The sequence below is a fragment of the Diadema setosum genome, chromosome 5 (assembly GCF_964275005.1).
Source record: "Diadema setosum chromosome 5, eeDiaSeto1, whole genome shotgun sequence".
Classification (NCBI taxonomy): domain Eukaryota; kingdom Metazoa; phylum Echinodermata; class Echinoidea; order Diadematoida; family Diadematidae; genus Diadema; species Diadema setosum.
Genome location: NC_092689.1, coordinates 479,916 through 492,575, shown reverse-complemented (window position 1 = coordinate 492,575; position 12,660 = coordinate 479,916). Strand labels below are relative to the sequence as shown.

General features: G+C 37.8%; 1 protein-coding gene across 2 annotated transcripts in view; it reads right to left on the bottom strand.

The window, feature by feature from the left end:
- Positions 1-4,308: 4,308 nt before the first annotated feature.
- Positions 4,309-12,660, bottom strand: part of LOC140228970 (potassium voltage-gated channel subfamily KQT member 1-like) — a 169,919-nt gene continuing 161,567 nt past the window's right edge. For both annotated transcript variants that reach the window (XM_072309229.1, XM_072309228.1), the window contains 7 exons: positions 11,400-11,495; positions 9,664-10,063; positions 8,855-8,999; positions 7,874-7,949; positions 7,262-7,397; positions 6,250-6,305; positions 4,309-5,497 (listed from right to left, as the gene is read on the bottom strand). In XM_072309229.1, coding sequence (XP_072165330.1) covers positions 5,303-5,497; positions 6,250-6,305; positions 7,262-7,397; positions 7,874-7,949; positions 8,855-8,999; positions 9,664-10,063; positions 11,400-11,495 — 1,104 coding nt within the window. In that variant the 3' untranslated portion in view covers positions 4,309-5,302. The remainder of the gene's footprint in view (positions 5,498-6,249; positions 6,306-7,261; positions 7,398-7,873; positions 7,950-8,854; positions 9,000-9,663; positions 10,064-11,399; positions 11,496-12,660) is intronic.

Genomic DNA, 12,660 nt, shown 5'->3' with positions numbered 1-12,660 from the left:
GCTTTCATTGGATTAGGCGATTTATCGATCGGTTTAAGCGGATTAGTGCGTTTGAGCAGAATATGCGAAGTTGGCACGCCGTCGACTGAGTGGAACGTGCGAACATGGCACATAAAGAGTTAAACAACAAAATGGGTGAACAAAAACACACACTCCTAAAATAGCAATAAACCCTGATATTAGTATCATTATGGGATGGAGTTTAGACAGTTATCTTTTCCAAATAAGGAAAGAATGGTCTTGAGCCTGGCTGAGGTAGTATCAACAAAAACCTCCTTAGTCTCCATGGAATAGCAACCATGGAAAACATAAGTCTGGAGGAGAGAGTCTATGTTGACTTCAAACTGCCTCACTTTCTTGAATTTGTAAAAGATTTGGAAAATTTGGCAAGACTTGAGTTCTGTTGGCTATATACATTTCTAGACCATGCTGTATAAAAACAAAAACAAAACACAAAACAAATACAAAGCAAAGCAAAACAAAACAAAACACAAAGCAAACACACACACATACACACACTCTCTCTCACACACAAACACAAGAATATGAACACATCACAGAAATCATGGTGCAGATATAAAAGGAGACAATAACTGGATAGATAATTGTGTGATTTTATTTCTCTCTTCAATGCTGAGGGAAGAAGCAGCGTAATAATAATCATTATCACCATGATAAGAATCTTTCCACTACAGTTGTATAATCATATGAAAATCTGGCTTTTTGATACAATAAATGCCAGAATGGCAAACCCTACAGCCTTTTTAATATTTGTCCAATTTCAATGTTTTTTTTTCCTGTTCTGTCTGTTACCCTTTACATGTTCCAATAATTCAACTACAACAGAGAGTGAGTTTGCTTCAAACATGTTGCTACTTCTCGGTGGCAGTGTACAAAAATGAAAAAAAAATCACATTTCTGTGAAAGAAGTACTACAAATGGTCATTATGTAAGGAAGGATAATCCATCTTATTTTTATGATTTGATATCACTAGAGTAAGATTTTTGTTAAGCTAATACCATCACATCAACACATACAGAACTATACACAAACATAGCTCTGTGTTTTTGTTCTCACAATCTCAAAATTATATTCAACATATATTTTGGTGTTGATTTTTCACTGATATATACTTTGTACATAATCAAATACATATGCACTTTTTATCAGTGTGATAATCCTATACATATGTCATAATGCTTATATATAAATATGTCAGCCTATGTTTCTCAATAATGGTACATACATGTACTGTAAAAATATCAGCCCCACATTGTGGAATAGTACACAATCTGATAAGTAAACAATACAGTCCTTCCAATTCAGTACCTAAAATCCTTCAGAAAGACAAAATCTCAGTGAGTGAACAGTGGACTGTCACACCAGTAAAACTTCCTAACCTGAATTCAAAATGACTGGAAACCCCTTTCTCTAAAATAAACTGTCATTAGACCTTTTGCAGGTATTTCACCTTTATCTTATAATCACAAAATTACCTTACAAGACTCTCTGGCAAGACATGAAATACCTGCATATTTATTTTCTTTCTTTCTTTCATTCATTCATTCATTCATTCATTCATTCATTCATTCATTCATTCATTCATTCATTCATTCATTCATTCATTCATTCATTCATTCATTCATTCATTCATTCATTCATTCATTCATTCATTCATTCATTCATTCATTCATTCATTCATTCATTCATTCATTCATTCATTCATTCATTCATTCATTCATTCATTCATTCATTCATTCATTCACTCACTCACTCACTCACTCACTCACTCACTCACTCACTCACTCACTCACTCACTCACTCACTCACTCACTCATTCATTCATTCATTCATTCATTCATTCATTCATTCATTCATTCATTCATTCATTCATTCATTCATTCATTCATTCATTCATTCATTCATTCATTCATTCATTCATTCATTCATTCATTCATTCATTCATTCATTCATTCATTCATTCATTCATTCATTCATTCATTCATTCATTCATTCATTCATTCATTCATTCATTTTTTTTCATCTACAACAAATATTTGCTTTTAACCCTCTGCTGCCTAGGAATAGACAAGACCAAATTTGAATGTGTTGCTCCCTGTCACACCTCACTGCGGTTCAAATATCATTATCTGAGATATCTGGGACTAGCTAGAACATTTGCAGTGACTTCTACCAATGCTTTCTCTTGTACACCACACATAGGGAGGTGCCATACTGTAGCTGTTTCAAAATACCAAACATATACAACATAATGCTGGCACTTTGAGAACAAAAGGGAAAACTTTATAGTTCATGATTACAATGGCTTTAAATCCACCCACCCAACAATACTTGCACCCATGCTGGATATCAAGAAGACAGGTCTTAATTGACGTACCACTGAAGTACACATAACTCTACATGTTTACTACATGTGGTGCATTGGCTTCTGACAATGCCATACAAAATTATGCAAATAATGGCACCTTAAAGCTACATCATTGGAAGGGCAAAAATTTGTGGATATGGACATTCTTTCTACTTCCATCATCATATAAAAGTTCATTTCAGCCATTGCACACTTTAAATCAATGCTGAACCTGTCAATAAGTTTACATAAATATATAACATTCTGAGGAATTAACAAACAAAATTGTAATTGATAGAGTGATTGCACATTACTCATTGTTTACCAAACCCAACTGTTGAGACTGGAAGTTGGAAGTAAGATGTTTAAAGCTCTAGCTAATGAGATTATGTGATATCATAGTAAAATGGCCTATAATAAGAAATTTATGTGTGTATTTCCATACCTACCGGTATTAATATCTAAAGCTTTCAAGGATTGATGAAATACCAGTGACTACTACGCCACTACAGTTTAGTTCTATGGTGAGCATATGAATCACAGCTCTGTACCATCCTTAGGTAAGCCATGATTTCCTCACCATTATCAAAAACTCTGTCGACATAATTTTTTTTTCCTAGTTTTAATCTATATTTTCAGAACTTTATTCAGATAGTGTTGACAAATCTATATCCAGCAATCTGTGCTATCCTTCAATGTCTGTATAAATAGGAATGACATAATTAATGATAGCAGATGCACAAAGAAACTCACATATTTTGGATTTGTTCTTGGTTTCAACAATTTTATTGCACACAAAGGATCTTGGTCCCATATGAGCTAGGGATTTTGTGTATGTACAGATGGCTTTTCAACAAAATGACACATTAAGAGACTTGTGTGACTGGTGCATTTCAGATTTAGGTTAGTCTAGTAGGATCTAGACTAGTAAGATACGTAACAATCTTTTTAGGTGTTAATGGTCAATTCTTTACCTATATCTTCAGCATCCCTTAATGCTGTCATCTTGTCTCTCAAAGAAAAGAAAGCCCCAACGTGTCCCCAGGTAATCTAGACCCCCTCCCATCTATTGCTGGTCAGTGGCCATGCTACATGTACCTCTTCTAGCAGGAGGCACTGATAGAGAGAGCCATGAGGTGCTGAGGAACCCTCTGTGTCATGTGAGCTTGGATGGGTCTTCTATCATCATGCCTAAAAAATCTAGAGGGAGATTGAAGCCTGTGGTATACTAAGGATAAAATGAAAACACCTGCAGTGATTTTGCCGCCAAGAGGGAATCAAACGAGATAGGCCCAAGAGGCCTAGCCTGAAATGAAATAGGGTGGGGTTGGGGATGTCAGGGAGGGGCAGGGAGAGGGTAGGAATGGTTGTGCACAGCTCTTTAATGCTCAAAGAAAAAGACCCAGGTGTGGCTGGACCATTCCTGACTCCACCTCATGAGGTCGATATGAATCTATAACTGTGTGATGCAAGTGCACTATGGCTTCAGCTCTTTGTCCACTGCCTTGAGACTGGAAAAAAAAACACTGGATATGGCCCACGCAGCAGCACAGTTTAAGCTGCACAGTTATCTGTGCACTGCTTGAGGCTGAAAGCAGATGGCCGACAGCAGATGATTAGACCACTATGGCTTCAGCATGCTGCTTGATGCTTCTACACAAAGCAGCACTGCCCATATTCAGAATAGTACATCAAGTGGGATTTCAGCATGATCTAATTTGGAAGTAGATTGCATATCTTGTTCTCATACATATACCCGTCCCTTTTTACGCGGAAGGAAGTCTCCACTCCCATGGTACAGTTTAAGAATTCAGCCACTGGGGAGGTGTGGTTATGAAAAACAAAGCGCTTAAAGATACAAGACATCCGGTGTGACAGCACAAAGGTAAAAAGGAAGCTTGGCCTCTGGCGAGGGGCTTTTATAGGGTAGTAAGTGGGAGGCAGTCTGAGTTCACTGGGTACATATTGATGGGGATATCTTTTTATTTTCTTGCATGACAAAGAACAGCATGAAAGAATAATGCAATAAAAAGTACAAGTAAGAATTTATCATGAGGTAAATAGATAAATAGAGCTATATGCTTTCTTTTAGGACTCTACAGTCAGAGACTCATCTGAACTGACTATCACCAGCCTTCAGCTTGCATTTGTTCATATTAACTGCACCAACAAACAAAACAAGTTTCTCTCCAAGAAACTCAGAGGCCATCATGAAAAGGCTGTGATACAAAGGACTTTGAAGTTTGATATACAATTCTTTACATATCTGTGAAGTTATAATGCACTTTTTAATTACTATCAAAACAAATGATTGCTATATTTGAACTGGAGGACTAATATATGTATTTAAATATGTCAATGTTGCCATAGTAACTGGTATAACCATCGGAAGAATTCTCATAATGAAGTTCTATCTTCATTTGTGTGTCTCTCTATCAGTCATTGTGATATGTCTTGAGTGCTCACTGCAGTGATCTCATATCTTCCCATTTTTTTTTCAGGGTAAAGATTTCCTCTATGACTAATGGCCATCTAGAAAACTTTCCTTGGGCAATCAATTCATGTCTGCTCATGTGTCCACATCAATCTTGCTGCACAGTGAAAAGGCATGTCATATCTTCGATAGAAATATTAGGTTGACTCGCTCTTGCATCTGCCTTGCAATCGATACCTTCGTCTCCAATGTGCTTGCAGCTTTCAGATGTAAGCACACTGTACGCAGCCTCGACCTCCTGGAATCTGTCACCAGATTGCTTCATCGTCTGCCTCCTACAAACTTTATCCAGGGTCTGTCTCTCTGCAAAACTGTGACTTAAGTGGCACAGATATAGCTCCACACACTGTGACCTACTGCTATCACTTTCTGGGATGTTACTGGTTGGGCAGACATAATTGTGCCACTCTTCTGTAGTTTTTCCCCTGAAACAAGTCTTTCAAGTATCCGCTGGCCTTCGGCTCTCTTTTCTCAGTGACGTGCTGTCTTCATCATCATCCTCTTCTGATGAGGCTACGGAGGAAGATGCCTTCCTCTCTTGCTTTGGGCTTATGCTGATTTGAGGGGCAGTACGATCCACTAAGATGGTCAGAAGTCGCATGCACTTGTCTAACTTGTGGTCCATGACTTGCATCTGGACAAGAAAAGAAAGAAAAAAAAACAGCACATGAAAAACCACTGTTACTTTATTCATTCATTTTTGGAATGCAACATTTTGACATGAAAAGAAACATCACAAATACATGTACAGGACTTCCCTTTAACCCGTTGAGGATGAGTCCCCAGTATACTCGGGCAGGTGTCTATGGGAAGTGCATGTTGTAGCAAAATCAAACCATCCTCAACGGGTTACAGTGACCAGAGAAGATTTTGATAATGATGACTGCACACACAACAAGATATCAGTATCTAGTACATATTTAACATGAAAATAGTTACTGCATTTCCCAGAGAAACTTATCAATCTTATCCATATTGTAGTTTCTATCGGTGCAATTACACAGGTATGTAAAACTGAATGCATCGAAAAGCATCAACTAGATGTGCAAAACCTGCAGAGCAGTTCTGCCTGTGATAAATGTAAATGCATAATTATTTTTTCTTTAAATAAAATCTAACGAAAATGAGAAAATAAACATTTTGCAAAACAACTGGACAGAGGAATCTAACTAGGATATGTCAGGAAAGGAAAAAATGACAATATCTATCAACCTGAATACCAGTGGTAATGAGTGACAAACATTGTACAGCATCTGAACTTAGTCAATTTCTCTTTAACACTTCTTTCATATATCACTTCATTCTCCTCAATTCTGATGGTAAGGAAAGAGCATTAGAAACAAAAATTGCATGTCTCTACCCAACTTTGATAGAAGGAAAACTTACATTTTGTTCCACTGCGGCCACTCTTGCTACTACTGTTTGCCTCTTTCTATCTCCAGCTGACGTTGGGAGAAAAGTAAGCACAAGACAAAATGCATTACAAGATCATTTGTGAAAGTTTACTCACTCTGCTCCCCCAAACAAAATGACAATGACAAACATACAAATCAGACAATACTTTTGAAAGGGTCCAAGCTCAACTATGTATTTTGTAAAAGACATGTTTATGCATATTTTTTTGACAGTCTCCTTCAAATAAATGTGTACAATTCAAGAATACATTGGCTAAATTTTGGCAATTTTGACATCAGAAGAACTATTAAAGTGTTTCTGGATGGCTCAAATTGCAAATACCTGAATTTTGCCATGTTAGCTGGAGGGATCACAACTACAAACAGGAAAAGACTCTGTCCATGTGTAAAATATTGTTTCAAGATGAGCGTGTCTTACTACTATTAAAGATACTTCATCTCCAACCAAAATGATATTGAGAATGCTCTATTAACAAATTCTATTCATGACTAGCACCAACTTTCAAAGCAGTAGCATAATTCTTTCAAAATTTATCAGAGTTGAAAGTGAAGTATGTGGTTTTTAAGATATGAAAAGTGGACTCTAAGACATACCTAATTACAACATTCTACAAGAAAGTGTTCTAGAAAAACACTGCTAAAAACACAGTATCAAATTTATTTTATGATTCCAACTTGAGAATAATGTAGAAGAAGAATCACTCTTCCAGAAAATATGAAAAACTTAAGATGACTAGGTTGACTCATTTCACTGATGTTGAGTTAATAGGTAAAATCAGCGCGTGCGACTTTTTGTTGGTTTTGTAATACACAGTCACATGTGACATGATCTTGCTTTTTCCCATTTTTACTGTCTGAATATGATATGCCAATATGCCACAAGGAGGGATAATCACCCTGAAGTGCTGCTTTGTGCACTGTAAACCTGCAGCAGTGTCCTACAAATAACTTGATGTATATATGTTGTGAATACTCTTCCTTACCAAAGTGCATGGAGCCAGGCTTGCCCAGTGTGGTGTCTATCCTTCGCTGAAGTTCCTTGATCCTCACCATCATGTTAAGATGACCCTGAGAATATTGTTCTATCACATCCCGCACATCGTATGGCTTTCTGGCTTGCTGCAGTTTGGCAGGAAGGGGAGTTATAGGGATGTCACATCAGATGATGAAAGGTTTTGCCAGCACCACAAGGAGAAAACATGATGTTACAAAAACTGACAAGATGAATGAATCCTCAGCATATGGTAAAATGAGAGTCATTTGCCAAGTCTATGGAGATTTTAGAATCTTATATTTGGAGTGAGGTAAAAGACAGAATGTTGCACGGACAGTTGGTACGCGACAGGCCAACTTTCTCAAAAAGTTGAAATACAGAAGAAGTGATTTTTAATAACAAAAGAGCATTACAGCAATACAGCGTTGTTCCCAATATGAAATAAGTCTTATGTTAGAGATATTGATATTGGGAATAGGTTGGTAGAAATTAGGTTGAGATGGAGAGTGACAACACACGTATGGTTGATTAATACATACAGTCAGTAACAGCACATTTTACATATCATTGATGACAGATAATGTCAAAAGGAAGCTCTTACCTGGAATTTTCTTCTTGCAACAAAATATCTGATTTTTCTTATTGCTCGAATAGCATTTTTATGGGCATCAGTGAGCCTGGGAGGGAATAAAACAAAGAAAGAAAGAAAGATGATGCAAACCTGTGACAATTTGAAAGAAGGCACAGAAGCAATTGGTCTTTATTGCCCTGACAACACAGATACTAGATTTAGGGAAACCAGTAGACAATACTGACAGGTCCTTTATAAAGTTGATGTGAGTGTCTGAAATAGATGTGAATTCACTGGGATATAACCAATGCAGTGACCCAGAAAGATTGCATAATTGTAATATCATTCACAGTCATAATGGTTTTATTTGTGTAAACCCCAGATAGAGGCTGTTATTATAGTCACAAAGAAAAAGCCTTGATTTTGACACAGAGATTCATGAGTCAAGACTCTGTGTTACTTTAAAGGCAATGAGCAGATGTCACAACTTCTTCATAGAACACCCTTATCTTAGGTTGTCAAATCTAACAAGGCTAATATATACTGGGCCCATTCAGAGAAAGATTTGTAGTTATTGTATGGTTCCAATGATTGTCATTACTGTGGCAGCAGTCACTCAATAAACATGCAGTCAGCCTTTGGCATTTATAGTATTACTTTAGCAGCATTAATTGCAATTTACAAAGGCTGCAGATGTCTTTGTGAGACAGGCCCCACACTGATGCAGAAGAGATCTCATATCCTCTCCTTGTATCCTACCTTCATACTGGATCATTAGCTCCCTCTAGCACAATTTTTTGTCACTGCAACTCCCCTGAATTTCAACTCCAAGGCATTTCACAGAAATTTGATATCTATTCTCTCTCTTCTTTTTTTGTTGTTGATAACTAGTACTGCATGCACCGCGATGTCAATGGTAAGTTGAGAAAGGCGAGTAAAACAAGAAATTCTCATAAATTTTCAAATTGCAGTACCTTTGTGACACCACTCTTGTTCGAAGAGGTAACTTACGTTGTAATTGTTTCAGGCACGTAAGCAAGGCTATAGGTATCACTTTCCTCGTGTGGATCGAGGCAGATCATGTCACCCATCTTCATTGTTCGTTGAGAGCTATCTGATACAGAGGCTTCCACTGCTCGTTTCCTGTTCGGGTTTCCTGAATTAAAAAATAAAGATGAAAGTCATATCATATTATATCTCTATTTCTGAGTTGCCCTTTCTTCTTTCTTTGCTTTTTTTTTTCATTGTTGTTGAAGCAGAACACACAGTACTAACATCATTTGGTAACAGTCACTGATTTAGTGAATGAAGGCCAAAAGAGTGATAAAATTGGACAGACTGGAAAATTTCATTTATAGTCAGTTTGGGGCTGAACCCATTGAGAACGGACTGATTTTGGTACTAGTATAACATGCATTTCCCATAGACACCTGCCTGGGTATTCTCTGGACTTGTCTTCAATGGGTTAATGAGTCAAAGTTAGAAATTTGAAACATTTCAGAGTGTCTTCAATCAGTACTCTTACCAAACATTAAAACGATGCACACTGACTAACTGATAGTAACTCTGCACACAGTCTTTCAGATATTTAATTCAGAGTGATGGAAAAAAAAATTCTGTGTTGACAGTAGGAGCTAATTATGGAAATCCTCAAGAGCCTGAATCTGTAGTAATGACCTGTACTTATTTTCCAGATGTCTAGAATTTGCTTATTATCTCGGAGAATCAATTGTTCTGTCCGTCACATGTCATTTGATGGAGACATATAGCCATCCCAATGGTAATACTGAAGGAGGGAATTATAAGGTCCTTAGACTCACCCGCAGTGGGCTCTTCCATGTAGCAGACCATATCACCTCCAGCACCTGCTGCTGCCACAGCCATGGACCCTGCTAAGTTGCATGCCACACCGCTAGCTATTAAGGGGGATATTCTCTCTGTACCAGTAGATGAAGCATTCTGATTGGACGAAGGCTGCTCACACAGCTCCAGAAGTGTTGTGGGTAACAACGCCTCTTTCAGGCTGAGTTTGGAGCTCTTTCGACGTTTCAGCGCTAAGTGAGGCTTGACAGAATTCACCACGCCTGCTATCTGGTTTTGGGCTGTTGACTGCTGTGCCTGACCATCTGAATTTTCACCAACAGAGGGCGCTAGATGGATTTTCCATGTTGCTTCTGAAGTAAAGCCTTCCTGATTTGCGGCATAGAGCCTCCAGGCACACTACATTAAGTAGAGAGAAAAAAAAATGATACCCATGTGATGCTTGGGAGGGGGAGGAACATACATATTTCATTAATATTTCCACCCACTGCTCTCAATAAACAGATCATCTGTTGATCCCCTCCATGAAGTTTAAACTCAAAGCATTGCTGCATATGGCATTATGAAAAAAAAAAAAGCATGACAATTTTTAGTCAAACATGAAGTTTTGTAGTAGTGTGTACTTAAAACATTTAATCAAAGCTACTTGAGAGATACTGTCAATTTACTGCAAAACCTGTGTAAGTTGCAGTGACGGGACAGATCTCAGTCCAAAGCCCACTTGCTGCATCTATGGATTTAAACAGTTCCAAAGTTAAACTCGCACATCCAATTCTCACCAATCCACTCAGTCCTGTGCATCATTTGTATACTGGAGGAAGTCAACGGTCTAACCTCTCTCTTTCAGTCTCTCCCAAAGCAGCCATGCGTGTGTAAGAAATGGCACAGGGATATGACTGGGATTCAGAGGGTATTTCCCTAAAAATACATGTACAACATTTAAATCAATAAACTTGTGGGATGCTGAGTGTACCTCCCAGGCAGCAAAATCATCAACTATGGATTCTCTGGATTGGTGGGGAAAATAACAAACATGTTTCTTTTTTTAGATTTGTTTTTCAATAATTCAGCCAACTCTTAGAAATAAGAGCGTCATAGACAGACCGACAGCTGCTTGAGTATAGATGGCACTGCAGGAGAATCCATACATTTAACGATACAACATGTATGTGAAAATTTTGGTGAAAATTTTGGGGCATTTCGCATAATAAAAGCAAATAAATGAATTTGCTTTTTACATCCACCACTGTTAACCCGTTGAGGACCGACTAATTTTGCTATAACATGCAGTATCCATAGACACCTGCCCAAGTATACTCTGGACTCGTCCTCAACGGGTTAAATGTCTTGATTCTGTGTAATTAAGAATATACATGAAATTCATCTTACTTGACCGAGCATAACAAATTACTGGTGCAAAATTATCCACTTTTACAATGTAAAATTTCCATAAGAATGTGAGGAATTTTGCATCACACCCAGTGTGGTTAGTTGGACCATGATGGGTTCAGAAGTTTATTTGTTTTTATTTCTGTGTGATTTCTGGTATCCTATCATCTAGTTGCAAATGAAACCTACCAACATGGTTCTTGTAATGCACACATCTAACTAAGAGCTAAATATGCCAACTGTTTTAATTACTCCAGCACTTCTCAATCTTCATAATCATGTGCTGATGATTATTCCAAGGTAAGAAATTCCTGCCTGATGTCGGCTTTCCTGACATACCACTAACCTGGATGAGGGTGGCAGCTGCAGGAATCTGCCGACTGAAGTGCTTCTGCCGCTGCTTGTGCTGAACTTTCAAGGCAAACCCTGAGCCGAGTATCCCCTGCAGTAAGGAATGAATTCTGCTATCTCAATCACATTATAACAGGATACATGAATTACCTTACACAACAAAAGTACAGCCCCCAATGTTTCCCCTAATTAGCTGTGTCTTCCCTGTCACAGACTGCAGAACCAATAACATCAATCAGGGACCACAGAAGGTCTTTTTTTTTCATTTATAGGAGGGAATAGATGGGATGGGATAGAGCAGATCATTCTATTTAGAATGGACAGGGTCTATGTATGGAACCTGTAAATGCTCTTGGGTTTTAGTGATTTCTAAGTCAAATTTGACTTCCTCGAAAGACAGTTTTTGCTGAAATGGTCTGTCAACTAAATAGATTTTGCCATACATATATCACAGCACCACTTCAGCTATGATGCAGTACAATTTGGAATCCATTGCATCGCCATGCAAATTCTCCTTTCACTGACATTACTCTACAAGACTAATTAGTTTATTAAATACCTTAATTCACTTCCAATTTAGACTTGTAGTATCAATAAATAGAGGGTGTTTTTAGATATTCATTGCAGAACTTTCTCAAGCTTTCCAACTTTTGTAAGTTTCTTCAGATCTTAGCTAAAAATGTGTGGGAATGTGATGCCATACTCTAGTCCCCTGGATCAACAGCTGCTCAAGATCAGTGAGCTTATCCATCCAAATGCATGTAAGAATAGGTGATATCAACATACAATCCCACGTTTACCATCAACAGGGTGAGTGCCACTTCACCCTCAGAACACTAGCTACTTCAAGAAAATATTGCTGCCACCAGATTGTGGCACTATTTTGAGACTCCCTCCTGGCTCCCTTCTCCTTTTTCCATGACCAATTTGCATTAAACTAACCCTTATCTATAGTTTTCATTGAATATTTGGACGAACATGCCAAGAGAAAGGGAACTGGTTGGGGATTAGTGCCTGTCTTTCATACGAAGATACTCTGCTCAACATGTGCTTGCACATTAACTCAAGTGTTACAGCCACATCAATCAAAATAAAAATACATATGAAATATGTAATTCTCCCCAGTTTCTTCTACCTAAAATACTACTGTCAAGACACTGTGAGCTATACAGATACACACCTCCTCCTCTCCCCTCAGTTTGCTGTATGATGTAATGTTACATAATATCCTTGCTAACCTTTTAGGAATGGCAATC